The 19130-nt window shown below is 35.0% G+C and overlaps 1 protein-coding gene across 4 annotated transcripts in view; it reads left to right on the forward strand.

The window, feature by feature from the left end:
* The window catches only part of SORBS2 (sorbin and SH3 domain containing 2), a 143110-nt gene that overhangs the window by 33296 nt on the left and 90684 nt on the right, over nucleotides 1–19130 (forward strand). For all 4 annotated transcript variants that reach the window (XM_046648463.1, XM_046648464.1, XM_046648465.1 and 1 more), the window contains exons 3-4: nucleotides 10063–10112; nucleotides 14732–14824. In XM_046648463.1, the coding sequence (XP_046504419.1) occupies nucleotides 10063–10112; nucleotides 14732–14824 (143 nt within the window). The remainder of the gene's footprint in view (nucleotides 1–10062; nucleotides 10113–14731; nucleotides 14825–19130) is intronic.

Genomic DNA, 19130 nt, shown 5'->3' on the forward strand with positions numbered 1-19130 from the left:
TAGATAAAAGGGGAGAAAAAGACTAATAAAAGAGCAGATCAAATAAGATTTAACTACATATGTAAAAATATGCCCAACAATTATCTTAAAGAGTTCTCCAACCATTTCTAGTTGTAGCCACCGTGTCAAATAAGTAAGAGTGTTATGAAACAACAAAATCTTTGTTCAAGTAAGTTCCACTCTTCTCCAATGTTCAATTTAAGTATAAATTTGTATGTTGTTTTCTTTGCCTATTTTTGGTGGATTGAGTGAAAGTTTTAGCTTTAAATAGTGGCAGGGTATGAAGGACTATATTAGGTATGAAAAATGAAGAATGCTGGAAACATGTGAGTTGGGTCAAGAACTAGAAGTGAGGTCATTTGGGTTGGTATTCTGCTAAATAAAAGGGCAGTAGATATCGACTTTCATTTTATTATATAATTTGAAGTCTTGAAGCACTTAGTTCTAGGATGGACTCATTTACGTTCTTTCTGATGAGAGCTATAAACCAGATTGTAAAAAACCCAGCGTTGAGAAACTGTCTCGTTTGGACATCATGTTTCTTAAATTCAGGTATATCTTAAGGGAATACTGAAACTTCTCATTGGAACTGTTATCCATCTGTCTTCCTGTCAATGCAAAGCATACAAGTGAGTTATTTGAGAACATTAACCCTAAGAGCCACTAGAATGATTTCCCTGAGATGAGAAAAGAATAAAATCAAAATACGTGTGAATAATTTTTCTTACTGCTGCTAACCTCACCTGGCAGCTCACTATAGTCTTTCCATCAAATCACTCAGTGGTCTTGCCTAACCTCCCTTCAGCATTCAGTGACAATCTCTAAAGCCTGGTTGGGGAATCACATCCATGCCAGGGTGGTTCATGGACAAACACAAAAGGAGGACATTTTTCAGTAGAGCCAATGAGGCCGCAACCTGGCTATAAAAGTGGGATCATTATCTTTCTAGATTTATATAACCACTGTTCATTTCTATGTTGATTTAATGATGCTTTTAAAAACTATTTCACACTGAACTCAGAATCCACTAAAACCTCTAGACTTATTTCAAATAAAGTTTTGAAAAGTCAGTCTCTTCAACTTAATCATGAAATGACTTGGGTTAGCCAAGTTACAGGACTTCATATTTATCCCTGTTAAATTTTAATTCAGACTGTCAAGATAATCTTTCTACTTATTATCTATTCTTCTCTTTTGTGTACATCTTCTGTGGAATTGATAACCATACTACCTTATTTTTCCCCAAAATAAAATGTTGAAGATGCGCAGCGAGAGACAGGCATTCCCGAAAATGATTTTTCATTCATCTCTGATTCCACCTAACACTTTTGCATGTAGAACATAGAGATCTTATGAAGAATTTTGCCAAATTTCAAGCTAAAATCTGGTGACCTATTCTTGCACTCCAAAGAAATAGCAGTATATAAATGATAATAATAATATTACATTTCTGATACCAGAATTAATTTTAACAATGAAAATAAAAGATAACTATGTTTATTACCCCTTTTCATTGTCTCCAAATGAATAGTGTCATAAACTGTCTACTCTTCATCAAAAAATACTAAACATTTCAGATTTTAATAAATTCAAAATTTATTTAAAGTTAATATTGTCCCTCATTGGCCCATTATTTTCTTCCTTAAATTTTCTAAAATTAGTCCAATTACCTTAAAATGTATGCGAAGTGATTTAAGATACACTTTCATTCTAGATAAACTTTGTAAGAGAAGTATTGTTTAAATTTTAAGACCAAGAGACCAAATTGGAGCAAATTTCTACCACTGTCCCCCCCAAAATTTCAAATTCCACAAAGTAAGTTTCACCATTTCATATCTGAGACACTTACAAACGCAAGTTTATATTAATATTGGCAGTATACAACAGCTTTTGACATTGCTAAGTTATATAAACATTAGTTCAGGTGTTCAGGAAGCAGGTGTGCTTAATCAGAAGAAAAGTATGACTGTTTCTTTAATAGTCAATTAACAATAAGCAGGATTATTTAACTGTAGTCTTTTCATAAAATAACATTGCCCTGCAAATATGTTAAAACAAACATTAACTTGAAATGCTGAGGTTTTCTGAGAAGACAGCCAAAGGTATTGGTCTGGGATTAATAAAATAAAGCTTTCCGTTTGGACTTGTGCAGTAGTTGGGCAAAAGGCATCCTTGTCATAGCAACCATTGTTTCCATTTTAGTCTTAGAAGGATAAATATATGGGCCTGTGTTAAAAGCCATTATTTCTTCATCATCCAGTTTAGCCTTCCACCACACTGTCTCCTGATATTTTGTTCTTTCCTCTAAACCCTGCCATATATGAGTCAGTACTGAATTAAGCACTATGCTGAATGCAAGGTCTTGTAATTAATTGTAGTTCGTTGAAGGGAATTATCTTGATTTCAAATGACATTTTAAGGTGCCTTAAGGGGAGATGCCTGTCCTTCGCTAACAGTCAGGAGAGCTAAGCCACTTTTGAGTCTCACCTTGTTACTATTTGATCTTGGAGCAATCATTTCTCTTATCCTCAAGTGCTGAATCTCAAAAACGAGATGACTACTCTAAGGTCCTTTTCAGAAGCTGGGATTTAAAAGACAAGCACACATAAAATGATACTTCTCTATTCCTACCCACAGCATTTAATGTTTGCTTCCACTCAAACTCTAAGTATAATATATGCAAAACTAAACTAGATTACGTAATTTCCTTTTATATCAGATGACTTGTAATATCAATATATAAAAGTTAAAATGAAAGGTTCTAAAATTAAAAGTAGGGGGAAACTTGGGGCCAGCCCGATGGCATAGTGGTTAAGTTCACACGCACTGCTTCAGCGGCCCAGGGTTCACAGGTTTGGATCCTGGGCGCAGACGTACACACCGCTCATCAAACCAAGCTGTGGCTGCATTCCACATACAAAAAACAGGAAGATTGGCACAGATGTTAGCTCAAGGACGATCTTCCTCCAGCAAAAAGAGGAAGGTTGGCAACAGATGTTAGCTCAGAGCCAGTCTTCCTCACAAGAAAACAAAAGGCGGAGGGGGGGAACTTAACAAAGTTCAAATTCTTTTAAATGGTTCTTTTGTTTTTCAATTCTTTTTACACTGAACATAAGTATCTTTTAACACTTTTTAATTTCAACTTTATATAAGAGTTATAATTGACATATAAAATTGTAAGATATTTAAAGTGTACATAATGATAATTTGATATGTATACATTGTGAAAGGATTCCCGTCATCAAGTTAATTAACACATCCATCACCTCACACACTAATCTTTTTGTGTGTGTGTGAGAACCTTTAAGTTCTAATCTCTTAGCAAATTTCAATATACAATACAGTGTCATTAACTAGTCACCATATTTTCATTGCTATAGCTGTGTAACATAGTTTCAAATCAGGAAGTGTGATGTCTCCAGCTTTGTTCTGCTTTCTCAAGATTGCTTTGGCTATTCGGGGTCTTTTGTTGTTCCACATGAATTTTAGGATTGTTTGTTTTATTTCTGTGAAAAATATCATTGGAATTTAGATAAGGATTGCATTGAATCTGTAGATCATTTTGAATAGTATGGACATTTTAACAATGTTAACTCTTCCAATCCACGAACATGGAATATCTTGCCATTTATTTGTGTCTTCCCTTTCTTTCATCAATGTCTTATAGTTTTCAGTGTATGAGTCTTTCACCTCCTTGGTTAAATTTATTCCTAGGTATTTTATTCTTTTTGATGCAATTATAAATGAGATTGTTTTCTTAACTTCTCTTTCTGATATTTTATTAATATATAGAAAAGTAACTGATTTTTGTATCCTGCAACTTTACTGCATTTATTAGTTCTAACCGTTTTTTGGTGGCGTCTTTAGGGTTTTTGTATACATGCATTATCATGTCACCTGCAAACACAGAGTTTCACTTCTTCCAAATTAGGAAGGAAGAAGTAAATGATTCCTTTAAAAGGTGAAAGATTTGTTCCTCAAAATAGAAATTTATAGTACTCGGTATAATGTTAGAAAGAAAAGAGATATTTTCAGGGCTAGCTGTCATCAGAGTGTTATCACTGCAATTTGTCATACAATTCTTTATGTGACATTTTATAGACATCTCTTTCCTCCCACCATCACTTTGGGGTATAAGCTGTCAAAGGTAATAGAAAAGGTTTTTTAAAAGGCTAATTGTCGGGCCAGCCCTGGTGGCCTAGTTGTGAAGCTCAGCGTGCTCTGCTTCAGTGGCCCGGGTTTGGTTCCTGGGCATGGACCTACACCACTCTGTTGGCAGCCGTGCTCTGCTGGTGGCCCACATACTAAAAAATAGAAGAAGGTGGAAGAAGATTGGCATGTATGTTAGCTCAGAGCGAATCTTCCTTGGCAAAAAAAAAAAAAAAAAGGCTAATTGTCAACACCTCTAAGTGTCACTTTCCCTTGAGTTCAGTAGCAGTGACTTAGCTGGGGTAAGAGGCAAGTGTTTGATTCAACTATTTAAGTCTGTCTCCTCTCGTTCACTGCAAAGAGGGGGAAAAACTCTCAGCTAACAGAAGGATCCATTTAAAGAGGAAAGAAAAGCTGCCTGGAAAGCAGAATTCCTTTCCAATTCCAACGTGTTGCTAAGTTGGGAGTGAGATAATTGTGAGATGGGAAAATACATACAAATCAACCCAATAAACCATGGTGGCTCCCTTCACTCTAAAGCTATAAGATAATGTCCCACGCGTATTTGCAGGAAAGTCTAGATTATTTTTTCAAGACTCAATCAGCAGTAAAAGTCCGCCTCAAAGTGTTTGAAATGTAGGTGGATGGGGATGATGCCAGCTGGTGGGTTTGGGGCTGGTTTGCTGCAGTGGGGGAAGGAGGCAGGTCTGATCCTGCTGCTGTTTCTACTGCTGAAGCATAATGTCATTGGTATAAATTGCTTAGATGGCTGGGCTGCCTGACTCCAAGACTCATCCTTCCAACACTATTCAGTTCACCTGTAACGTATGTTCCTAGACTCATTCATTCTTCACATGTCTCTTTGATAATGCCCCTGGCTCGCCAGACCCCCATTAGGGATCTGGTTTATTTTCATTAGGAATATATTTGGCTTTTGATTTACATGATAGAAGCGATTGGAATTTTTCTAGTACTGTACTATCGAACTGAACAAATGGCTTTATCTTAGGGAATAAGATGCATTTGTAAGAACTTAGATGTATCCTATAATCATCATTAAGTATTACAATATAAAAGTAAAAGATACTATGAAAGGAGGCTACCAGAGCAATGTTAAATCACATGACCATTTAACGTGAAAGGAAACCAGCATTCTTTTATAGTTAAATAAGAGAGCGATTCACAGATTCTGAATCTTTGCAATAGCATCAGAAAGAGAATTATCTACCTGGTGAATGACTTCTAAGCAGTATAGTCTTTAGGAAAAATCTGTAAGAATTTTGAGTGGCTTGCACTGTAAAGTCTCAAAAGGAAAATTGCTAGTTTTCTTGAAAAATATTTGGTGCTCTTATTCAGGAAAACTTTGCAGGTATCAGGCGATTTGGTATAATTTAAGAGAACGCTTTGTATATTCTTATGAAAATAATCAGTGACCTCATGTTCTTTTGTTCCTCACTTTTCATGGGAACAATTTCTCCTTATTCCTAGAAATGATGTTGACTGTGTTCTAACCCAGCATTCATGTATAAATGCTGTGAGCAGTTTGGCTCCTGAATACTAGGGACCCATCTTCAGGCACCATTAGGTCAGGAATGTTGGGAAGAATTTAAGAGTCCTTGTGTGGAGGCTGAGCATGGTCAACCATGCCCTCACTATTGGCTGTGATGATCTGTACCCACTCAGAGGCAAAGGAGTCTCTGAGTTGGCGTCATATTCGGAGAAACCATTCAGAAGAGGGGTTGAGGTGGATTCTTATGTTTCTAAACTCGGGGACTGTAAAGGACAAAATAAACTACTTGGGGTATTTCCCGTAAAAATTTCAAAGCAGCATACTGATACAATAGAAAAGATAAAGATAAACGTCAACAACCTAAATTAAGTCATTTGACTTTAATTGAAAAGTGACATCATTTGGATTTTATGAATACTTCTAATCCTACCACAGTCAGAGAGGGACCGAGAGAGAGAGACACAGACAGAGGCAGGCTGAGAGACAGAGAGAGAGAGAAATGCATTGACCACTCAGGGTAGTTTATCCAGAAAGAGTGGTACATTTAATCCCATTTTAAAGTAAATTCAGGTTAAAATCTGATTCATAACCTTGATATGCATCATATTTTTATTCTTGTGTTTAAAATATATCTAAACAAATCTAACATCGCTCAAGACTGTCACTTAGACTGTCTGGGTGTCCTTTGTTCTGAACAATATATGAGCTGTGACTAGATTAATTTCAAAATAACCCTAGCAATTGACTGGATTAAAATTATTCCATGGAAAATCTTTTGGGCAGCTCCTCATAGTAACTGAGTTAAAATTTTGTCCTATAATTTTATAGATGGCTTTGGTACTTAAATTCAAGTCTACAAAATTAAAATGACTCACAGAGAATTCTTGGCCAAAATTGAGGAAAGGATTTTGCCTCCGTTCCTCTTCAGGATGGGAGGCTTGATAAAAGAATTCCAACAGAATTACAAGATTATGTACAAGATTACAAGATTGTGACACAAAGTCATGTCGGTGCCTATGAAAAAATAATCAAACATCTTCTTAGAACTTTCATTCAAAAGTTAAATTGCCCAATCTATTGTCATATGCATTTGGGGGATAAAGGCTGCTCTGACCCATAAAAAAGTGATGTGTCTGATAACTGAAAGAAATTCAAGCAGAATTGAAAGACCATAGATACAAAGTGACATTGTTGCCCGTGCATGGAACCCAACACAATCTATTGCCATATGCATATTGGGAAAGAAGACTACTCTGCCCCATAAGAAAAACAAATCCATTGCTATACACAAATTAGGACACATATCAAGTTGCTTTTTATATAAAACTTTGGCAAGAACTGAACTTAAGTAAATACAGCTCCACACCACCTGTTGAAAATCATTTTGGCACTCTAACGCACAGGCAGTTCTTTGCTCTGTGAATTATCTACTGAGGTTCAAGGTAGTCTTTATTTTATGGTCAATTTTCATACTCTTGGCCCTGGTTCAATTCCAATTTAAGAGAATACTTGAAATACTGTCTCTTCTGGTAGCATGGAAACACTTTAGGAATTTGATGTTTTCCACAATAATCTGTGCTTGTTATATAAGCACAATCAAAGACACTTTCAGGACAGAACAAGAGAGATTAGATTCGCTTTGGTTTAAATTGTCTAAAGAGAGTTCTCAGTTGTGGATTCGTTAATGGCTTTAGTACAAATAATGGAAATAGAATCATGCATTTTTATTAGTCACCCAAGAAGCCTTTTGGTTTCAGGTTCTTCTGGAGAACTCAATCACTGTGGCTCTTCTTTTAACAACTCGAAAAATGTCTTGCCTGATTAGGAAGTTAGTCATTTCACATTTTGACATCTAAAACAATGTGAAGTTTAAAAACCTCACAAATTATAATTATAAGTAACAGGATACATCACTTTAAAGATGAAAAGCTCAAGGATTTGTGGCGCCTTTCTTTGTTCCTGTTAATCCTATTTTACTTTCTGGGTGTCAGATATTTTGTAAATTGCATTTGAATTCAAACAGCAAATGCTGATAATAAGTTCTCTAACTTGGTATAAAAACACCGTTATTTTATATTGGCAAGTTTTGTGTTCTGACAGTTAACCTTCCTTCTGTTTGATGTTTTCTTAATCAAGCCGTATTGTTCCAGCCCATCACTATCTTTGTCATTCAGTTTTAAAATTTAAAACAGTTTTGAATACTGAGTGTTCTGAAAAGCAGTGATAAAGGAGAATTTGGGAAATGTCCTTAGAGTCCTCATTTTCTGGAGACTGTTTATTCCTTCTTCTTTTAGCATTTGCTTCTTGGTCACAGACATCCCCTGAGGCTTTGCTTTTCCATTTATTTTGTCCATTTAAGGATAACTTATTAGGAGTTTTGCTACTGAGAGATTAAAATAAGTACATTTGATGGAGCTTTCTCAAGGTTCCTGAACGGACCACTGCCTTCTTCCCTGGCTTCATTGGCATCTCTTCAATAGAGTTTCTTTGCAATGCGTCATATTTTTCTGTGTATTCTAAAGACATTATATATATACAGAAATGTGCCTCTTTAATTGTATACACTAAAAAATATGACATAAGATTCATCGTCATAAAGTTTCCCTCCATCACTTTTCAAAGTCATTGGCCTGTGAAATTTTACTGTAAAAGCCAATGTAACATCATGGTAACTCGGTAGGACATGGCGGCTGGAAGCATTATTCCTGCCGTGATTCTCCTACACTGCTGTGTTGTTCCAGGGCACATAGGCCAGAATATGACACTGAACACAATCAACTGTTCCAAAAACACTACATAACAAGGATATCATCTGTATTGTTTTCAGTTTATAGCTCTACAAGATAAATTGGAATGAATATCAGTACTGTGATTTTATTCATTCTGTATGTTCATTGCTTTAGTACTTACTGAGTACCAAAGTGTTAATAATTCAATCTACACATCAAAAAAAATCTTTCTCCTCTTGGTTCATAATTATATCTCATATCATTTAAGTGTATTTTTTTCATGCTATTTTATTTCACTATTTCTCCCCCAATCCTGGGAGAGAAGATGGGTATTATATTTAGCTGGTGTTCACGTTTCGATTTCATTATTAGAGTTTCACAGTGGTAATGAATAAAACCAGCCTTTCTCTAGGAGGTGAACTTCAATGGCCATATTGAAAGAAAATGGTAGATGATAACTAGAGCAGAACACTTGAGGGCAGGAGAAATGGTCAGAAAGGAGGAGAAGGCAGGAGCCCTGGCAGATAAAGACAAGAAAGCCAGGAAGATCATTTGGTGTTCTTTTAACAGACTGAAAAAGAATGTATTTATCAAAAGTCTTTCTTGACAGATCATGACAGACGATTTCATTTCAAGCCTATCCCTACTGGTCCATAAAGTATAAATAAAATTTTTAAAATGATGAGATGTTAGAGTACTCATGGACGTGGGAACTAACGTTGTTGTATTGGTGAAGTTCAAGTTCATCTAACAACAGGCCCTACCAGGAGCAAAGGCCAACTGGCTAGGGTAGAACGCCTCTTCCAGAGAGCTCTCACTCTTAGAAGGTTTGCTTCTTGTGGGAGCGTGTCCTTCCTCTTTGGTCTTAGGGTATGGAGAAATATGAAACTCTACAAATGGGCTAAGAGAATATGCCAGGGAAAGAACCAAGTCATCGCACATGTCATAAAATAATACAGGATAGTAAAAAATTTTTTCTATGAAAAGCACCATCCACCATCCATTTCTAATGAATTAATCTCAATTGTCATACATCAAATCCTTCATCGGGAAAAAGCACGGTATCTGATACTGAAAGAGAAGTAGGTGTCTTCATAGTAAGCATTTATTTCCTTCATCTTAACAATAAAATAGGTGAATCTCATCTTCCTCGACTACTTGCTCAAAATACACATTAAATATTCCCCAGAAATAAGTTGATCTGGTAATAAATTGAATAACGTAATGTAAATTGAATAATGTAATGTAATGATCTCAAATAAGATAAATTGAATAATGTAAAGTAATAATTTCACAGTACTAGGTTACCTTTTAAAATTCTGGAAGTGGATACTTAACAACTAATGATCCTTTCAGGTTTAAAGAACAAGAACTGTTAGTGTAAATGTTTGTGAAAGAAATTTAATTTTTAACAATGAAAACTCCTCTACTTTCATCCATTAAACAAAAACATAAGTTTATGTTTCATCATAGGACCCATGATAATTGAAATTTCACTTGAATAGAATTATAAATTCTGCCCACTGTATCAAGATTTCTTGATTTAAATGAGACTAAAGACAATGTGATATTAACTCACAGGTACACCAAAGACAGCAAAAACGAAAACGCACTTTCATGATATTCTGTTCCACATGCTAGTGAACAAATTAATACATCATTTTTTTTCTACAGGAAAACTGAAGACTTTAATAACAAACCCTCCAAGGTCAAAATGAATACAGGTATGCTGTCTCTGTTAGTTTTAAACTCTTCAGCCTAGCTCTCTAAAAATCATCATGGCCCTAAATCATTAGTTTAGCACTCTGCTGATCCTAAATGTGATACTGAGTTTCTGATTAGATAGTCTAAATTCATTACTTGATTTCTTTGTTGTTTTGCTCCAATCTTACAGCCATCAAAAGTAGAATTTTCTGTTTTGCTCTCTACTTTTACTTCCTTTTGCTGTAATCATATCTTGAAATTAACTCCTATAAACCCTAGGAAGAGGTTACATGTCATTTGATGCATACATTTGAAATGTCTTACTTAACATAGGCTAAATTCAGAAGCAAGTTGCTCTAGTAGAAAATATTTAAAGTTCCGCATTCTATAAATACTTTCTGTTGACAAAGTCAGCAGATACAGTGCCAGAGCTTCATACAAAATCAGCTTAATTAATCCATGGACACAATACACATAAAGTCATAAGCATTATATTTTTTAGATGTGAGAACAATATCTCCAATACCTTATCATTGTTGACTCTGAACTCTGTATTGTGTACAGATTAATTGTAAAAGTGTTTGTCCTACATGCTGTGTACATATGAATTTTTTCCGTAGTGGAAATATTTTAGCTTGTAATTTTTTTTACCTTTTTCCCCCTTAAATCTTCATATTCAATTTTAAGTCATTCTAGAAAACAACTTTCCCACTGAAATTTTGTGTTTGAAAAATACTGTTTCCTGTCCACAACCGGAAAGTCATTTTAGCCAGTCACCCCATGGCAAAAGAGGAAGGATCGTCCAAGATATTTTCTCACATAAAGCTGGTTGCCTTTTTGCTGTCTCTTATTATCAAAGTGCCTGGAGGGAGGCTTGGCAACCACTGGTAAGACCCCTAGATCAAGTATAGAGACATGAGCTGCTCTCAGTGGTTCTTTGGCTGCTCCTTAGCAGAAGCCTACTCTAATTGACCTCAGAAAACTCCAGGTCAGCTGGCCCTAAGAATGCAGTCAACTCGTAGACATGTAGAGCAACAGGCAAGACGAGGATATTGGAGGCAACCAAAATATACAAGAAAGGCTTAGAAATCAAGAGAAATTATAACCCTGTAAATGAACCAAGTGTAGGCATTTGGACAATTGGAGATGTGGGAATTAGACATGGGAAATGAAAGAAGAAGTATTATTAGGCAGAGGACATTGAAGAAAGCAAATGGAATAGAGAGGCCACCGCCAAAGTATGATTAAGTCATGTCGTGAAACTGCACTCACTCCAGCAAGATGTCCACATGAGGAAGTTATATTGACTAATTGCTCTGAGGCATCTTCTCAACCTAGGTTGAACATAACTTCCCAATATCCTTCATTTTGTGGAGTGCTGATTTTCCTATTTATTATAATCCTGTTATGACAGAGATATCAGAGATTATACTAAATATACCATATTCATGAAAAATGCATTCAATAATTAATCCTTTAGTCATAGAATTAAATCCTTAATGGCAGTGTAGGCAAATAGAAATTTGTAAATGTTTTTAGGTCTCTGGGGTTCCTGAGACAAGTTATTGCTATAGAAGCATGAATATAACCTTCTTCTCATTTAAAAAGAGTGAGCTTGGCTCTATGTAGAATTCTAATTTGCATAGTTATTTTGCTTATATGGGTGAATTTACACACATATATATATACATGTAAAATATGATATTCAAACTTACACATACAAAAATTGATTAGAAGTGACTGGAACCCTTTGTTTAAAATTCCAAAGTAATACTATAATGTTGCTATAAAACATACCATTTTTTAAAATATATACAAATATTGCTGTAGGAAGGTGAAGAAAGCATTGTCCTATATCTATAAAATGAAATAGAAATTAGTTCTTAAGTACCTAATAAATAAAATTGGTCTTCATTATCTACCAATCAATAATTAAAGGTATACATTACTATTTAAATGTCAAAGTCACTAATGTTAAAAAAAGATTAATTTAAATCAGCTCTTCGTTTTTAGTCAAATGTGTAACAAATAAGCCCAGGGAAATGTGATTCATTTTTCACACTAAAATACCTAGAATACAAACATGAAAAAATAATTTGTGACCCATTCTTTTCTAAGGCAAATCATAGCTATGGAAGATAGGAAAGAAATACACAGAATAATTCCTTGAATGTGATTTACTCAATTACATTGAATGTGAAGGTGAGAACAGCATTAGGATTCTTTAGGATGGCCTAAAGTATGCAAGATAGCATCATCATTTTGAGATCTTAAAAATATCTTCAAGAAATAGCAGAAAGTATCAACACATAAATAAGTAGAAACACAATATAATAGGTTCTCTGTTGCAGTAATTATACAAATGCCTCAACTTTTCAAGCTAAGCTTTTTATTAAATTTTAATGAAGATGGATTATCCCTTCATTTTATCTAGGTCTTAGAGTTACTTAGAATACAGAAATTATTTGACCCAGAGGTTCTCACACTTTCTTGGTTTACAGAGACATAGGATATCTCAGTAATTTTTCACCATGGTCTCGAGCCAAAAGAAACACCAAACAGTTCTATTTATTAAGTAGTTAGGTGCAAACAACTTAATAAGTATTTATGGTCCATCAACTCAGAAGCAATTTGAAAAAATAACACACTTAAATTTTTTAAATAATCATTTTATTTCATTCTTTATAACCACAGTTACTTACTAATGGGATGTGGGTGCTTATTGGGCACTGCAAAACTTCTCAGACCTCAGGAGTAAATTGTACATCACCAGTCTCATTTACTGGTTGAAAATTATTTCACAAGGTGCTGGCTTTTCATTACAGCAATCACCAAAAACCCAACTTTTCAAGAATATGACATCCTTTAAAGGAAGATAGTACCATCTATTATGTTGAAACTGGGAACTACCTCAGGCTAGTACTTCATGCAATGTCTGGTAGATATCACTGTGGTTTCCTCAAAAATGTAAACTTTGCCCCAAAAACCTTGTGAATCCACTAGGGTGGCCTGGGGCACCTCAGCACATAGTCTGGGAACCATTGGTTTAAGCAGTGACTCTAGATCGCCTCATTCTGAAATTTTCCCTTTTCATCTCTCTGCTTGTTTTCACATGTGCAGAATTAAAAGAAGTAGAAAATAAAATCTCTTAGAGAGCCATCAGTTAACACTTTCAACACCCTGGACTACACAACCCTTTTAAATCACTGACAGCTGCTATATAGGGCATAGCCAATAACATTACCACCATTTTATCAGAAACACTCATCCTTTGGAGCTATTTTCAGTTTGAAGAGTTTGCTAAAATCCTATTGGTACCTCTCTTGAGGATATCTTTATTGTATGTTTCTACCATTCATATCTTTGTATGTTTGGTCTTTGGTTTATAGTCTTTGCTTTATTTGACTTACTTTCTTATGTTGTTTCATTTTTTTGTTTTAATTGTCATCTGCATTAGGAAATTGATATTTCAAACATACACTTAAGAAATTATATTTTGATATGAGAACCATTCTGCTTGTATTTTGCCAATACTTAATTCAAATTAAACTTCCGAACACTTAAATTCCCTCATGTCCAATAAACGCAGCCGATTTTTGTTCTTAAGAAATAAAGAAAAAGAAAGAAAATAAAAATCGCATGTGGCAAAATATAATGATTATGTTATCATATTAGTGGTTATATTATTTCTCTTTCTTGTTATAACTTTCAAAAAAGATGAAATTTAAGTTGTTTTGGTTCCAGGGGAATGAGCAAAACTATTTATGCACATTCCATATACAAAGGAATGTGGGAATGGAATTGGAATCTGTTCGTAAATAGAACATTAACCTTCCAATTTTAGTAGACTTGTTACTCTAAACTTCTCATATCACATTAAAATAGCTCATGCATTTTTCACTTATTTTGCTTCGTGTTGTGATTTGCATAAGTGTAAATATATAGATCATCATATACATGTTGTTCAAAAGTATAAAAACTAGTTATTTTAAACTTGGTCATTTCAATAGTGTGCATATCAATATTATCTTTGATTTCCATTAGGCTACTTGTTTCCATAACTAATAACTATGGGAAGACATAGAATTTCCATAATGCTATATGTTTCTTTATGAATCCTACATGTCAAATTTGTCATGTCTATATAAGTTTATAACTTCTACTTCAAGAGATGCTTCAAGCTATCTTCAGGAATCGTAATAGCTAGACTACAGTAAAACCTAACTGATGGATACAAAAGTATACTATACCATAGCTCTTAATCCTGAAATATAGGTTAGCCATAACTCTAAAACCTAGTTAGATTGCTTATAAATTTAACAGCTGAATTTAAACGGTATAAAAAAGTTGAATTCTATACTTGTGTTTTCATTAAAGAAAACCATAAAATGTGAAGTATAAAATCTGATTTTTTACTAGAGCATTGGCATCTATTTCTAAGACAGACCCCTGGTGTTTGGTTTGGTTTGGTTTCTTTCAGTTTGGGGTGGGTGTGAAATTTGCAGATGTATTCCATGGTTACTAATTCTGTCTGTTCGTCTTTCTCATGGATGTCTGGCACATTTCACTTAAAATGCATGATGATGCATGTGCTTTCTCCTTTGCTGTGGCCTCTGCTATATCATTTTTTTGCTTCCAGATAGCGGTGGGTGTGCTCGCAAACGTGCTGCCATGTCTGTTACATTAACATCTGTGAAGAGAGTTCAAAGTTCTCCAAACCTATTGGCTGCAGGTACACTATCACTAACTCACAGAATGTCACACTCGAATGGTTTTATCTGACCTTTTTCTTTCTCCAGAATTATCTTGGTTGTTTGATGAAAGTAGCTATGAATACCTTTCTAATGCACAAGTTCTTATTTTTCTTGTCTCAAGAATAGCGCCTATCCCTTCTGACTGTTCATGTTCTAAAAATAAAAAAGCCAAAGGAAACTGATATCTTGTAGAAAACATGTCAAAAATCTAATTAAAAACAGCAGTCACTTGCCAAAAATGTGTTGGGTAACTACAAGTGTTAATAACGATTTAAGTTTTTGTATCTCATGAACTAAAGGAATGTAATATTTAATTAAGATAACTCATAGGTGCTTTTGTTATTTTTTACCTAAAAACTGTTGGGCAGTGGGGGCACAGTGGGTCAGGAAGAGGGGTTTGCAAGAAACTGACTATGAATTTGCTTCTTCACCAAAGGCTGCAAACAGAATGACAGTATTAGTTTTGAAAGAGACCTTAAACCTTCCTTTAATCCAATTAGCAAAGCCCCTTTTAATACATATTTTTAAACATCTAGGTCCAATTAAGACTAACATGCACCCATGGGTATAAACATACTCTAGAAAGCAATTGGGAGTGTGATATTTCAGCCTCCTCAGAGGTGGATCTCTTTGCAACAAATGTCTGTCATGACTTCAACCCCAGTGTCTCTCGACCCTGAAATATACCCATACCTTTTGGTGACTGGTTGGTTGGTTGGTTTGCTTGTTGGTTTGTTAATTGAAGGTTCCTTATTTTTTGTTTATAATATTTATGGGTTTTAGAGCAGAGTGGGAAAGGGCTGGAGAGTGTTTAAATAATTTTTTCACTGTGCAAATCAGTGTCTTTTACACACGTACATTTAGTAGTTAATTAAATACTCAGAATATCTTTGGCTTTAAAGCCACGTGATTCTAAACTACCCAGCTTTGTTGAGGGAAAAAACCAGCTTCCACATGTAGATTCCCACTCCTGTCCGCCACCTCCAATCCACAAGTGGATTTCAATGCCCAAGTTTAAATACCGGGCCAGGTGGTTCCATAATATATGAAGTTAAAACAAAATGCAAGTTGCATTGCAATGTATGTAGTATGATCTCAGTTTGGTTAAAAAAAAAATCTCTCTATATATGTATTTGTACATTTTTGCTCATGTGTGTATGAGCAGGAAAAATGTTAGAAAAACTATCAATGTGCTTACATTGGATACCCAAGGGAAGTGAGAATGAAAGAAATAAAAACTAAATAAAATGAAGTCCAGGGCCATCATGTAATTGGAATGCCTGTACCATGAATATCAATGACACTTCAACCAAGTAAAATTCTAGCACAGGCTACTCAGATGTGGACCATTGATGTGCATGCTAGTGAATGTGACACTGACTCAACAATGCCAAACGGTATTATTTATGAAAGTAACCAGTCAAGGACTAATATTAGATTGAACTAGAGATGGCCATTTTGGAGAGGCAAGACTTGAACATCAGCAATTTCATATCACTCAACTTAATAGAAAAGATTTAATGCTTCAAAATCAAAATAGTAGAAAAGATTTAATACTTTAGGAAGGTGAAATAATCTTTAGCAATAAGATTATGTAGTGACTCTGGGCCATTTTAAATTCTATATCGCAAGGAGTAAGGTTTCTCGAGAACAAAGTCCTTTGAATTTTGGATTTAATTATCACATTAAAAATAGATCTCTTTTGTATTAATTAGACACATAGCTATGATCCCTTTTTCAAAGAATTTTTACTTACATTTTGAAGAAAGACAGCAGCCTCTTTTTATGCCTAATCACGTTATATGGTTGCCTTCATAAGAATTTATTTGACACAGTGTCTTTTTGTGAATCAAAAGAGGATTAATAAATATTTATTGCATTAGATATTGTTAAAATAGAACAGCCTTTAAGTAAGAGACTACCTTCTCAAAAGGTTCTAAGCCTCCTTCTCTCCCCACTGAGATCAGAAAGTCAATATGAGCTGCTAGTCATCAGCTGTCACCTAAACGAGTCCTTCTCTTTTCCTTTTACAGAAGTAAAGTCCCACTAGACAAGTGATAGCACACAGTGATGTTTTCAACCTCAGCTAGAACCACAACAGTGACTGTAGAGATACAACAAGCCTTTTCGAAGTATATTTTATTTTACCAAAAACACTTGGCTGTCTAAAGTAGCATTGACAAGGGTGGTGTGCTCTGGTGACCAGACCACTGTGTCAAGAGAGAGGGTCCTGCCAGCACCACCTGTGTCTTTTATACCCTTAGGAAAATTCATCTGTTAGTACCTCTCATTTCCTTTCTCAAAAAAAATTTTTAAATAAGATTTGTCTATCATTTTCCTACTTCTCAGAATTTAATCATTTCCCAAACTCACAAGGGTTTGTCAGAATTAAATGAAAGTAAATGAAGAAAATAAATGAAGTCTTATCGCAGTACTTAGAAACACAGTAGGCATTCAATTAGTTGACTTGAATTTAACCAATATGATTAAATTAATTCTTACAAAACATTTGAGCCCTCTAAAGAGAGGAGCTATAAGAATTAAAATCATCATGATTTTCAAGAGAAGTACAGTTTATATGTCTAATATAGCACATCAGCTAAAAGCAATTTACATAAAACCTAAGGCTAGAGATTATGATGTAACAGGTACCACAAACACAGCAACATAAAAATCACAATGTTGGAATCATAAAGTTGGAAAGGACCTCTGAGGGCATCCAGTCCAATCCCAACACGAAGCCAAAAATGCCTTGATAGCTTGTCTAACATGTGTCCACCACCTTCTGCCTGGACTCAGAGAGTGCTCAGTGGACTAGTGAAGAGCGAGTAGAGTTGTTAATTCTCAAAGACCCTACTTATAGTCACACGCAAGACTGCCAGAGAACAACAAATCTATCCCATTTATTCATTCTTAAATTTTCAGAGAAGCAATGACCATCTACCAAAGAATACTAGAAATTAAGGGCTCTGGTGGCTAGCATTCCAGCTCTGTTCTTTCACAAGTGAATGATCATGAATAATGTTCAAGATATTGGGCAAAACCATTTTCCGTATGCATTTGCCGTGTCATTTACCTGTTAAACTTTTTTTTTTTACTTATATTCTCTTTAGTTGACATGGATCCAGGATGCTTTCATACTTTTTGTTACCTGCTCCAAACCACATGGATCCCCCCCTTTCTTAAGCTTTCCTGGCAGGGATGAAATAAAAGCAAGGCTGTGGTGAACAGTATCCATGTAAGGTTTTCATCTTTCAGTGCATCCAAAGCACTGTAATAAAATAGCAAACCAGGACTGGGAGTTTTTTAAATATCTATTATTGGATTTATTTTAAAGAAACTGAAATGTTGTACACTTGAATATCCTTAAAAGACCTATTTAAAAGTAGACTTTAATCATTAACATAAAAAGCTTCATTAAAATATGGGTTCATCCTGAAGTTTTAATCCGTGGTCATTTTTGTACTTTCTCCTTTCTTGTAATTTCTACACACTTATATTTACTATGTTAAGCAGAGCTTTTCAGGAGACATCACCATCATTTGGAAATCCCTGGCCCCAGTAGAGGAGGAGTGGGAAGCCCCTTGTTGAGCCTAAAGTGACTATCCTCTGATTCTTGCACTTAATATTTATCCCACTGAATGGTTCCATAATCTCCAATGTGGTCACCAGTAAGAAGAAACAGAACTGGCCCTGTACAAACTATCAATTACAGGAAGTTTATTTCAAGTGTCCTTCTGTTTCTCACCTCCAAGCATCTGGCTCCTCTCACCACCATCTCCAGCACATACCCACACATCCTTCTTTATGAACTCAGTTTTATCAAACTAAGAGTAAGACTCCCTATTCTCAAGCAAATAATTATAATGTAAATAATAATCATTATTATTAATGCTGCTTCCCCTTTCGTTGCCATTCCCCCAAGTCCTCAAACTTGTTCCTTGTTCACAAAGAGTATGTGGCAACCAGACGGTTATTAAATCTCTCTCCTTGAGTGCCCCAAAGCAGAACTCTAATGAGTGCTCTGTATTGTCAAGTGATGTTTGTTTTCTTTATAGAGTCCTCATCATCACTTAAGCAATTGACGATTTCAGTCATTTCTGCTTCCATCAAGTCCTGGAAGCAGAGTCTAGGAAACATTTCACACACAACTCTTCAAAGTTATTTTTACTTATGGTACCCATTTTATTACTCTGATTTTGAATTCATTGGAGATAAAATCCATTAGCAATTATAAAGATTGAAGATTTCTTAGTCTTCTCTAACTCACCTGAGCTGGAGTCA

The sequence above is a fragment of the Equus quagga genome, chromosome 22, assembly GCF_021613505.1.
Source record: "Equus quagga isolate Etosha38 chromosome 22, UCLA_HA_Equagga_1.0, whole genome shotgun sequence".
In the NCBI taxonomy this organism is placed as follows: Eukaryota; Metazoa; Chordata; class Mammalia; order Perissodactyla; family Equidae; genus Equus; species Equus quagga.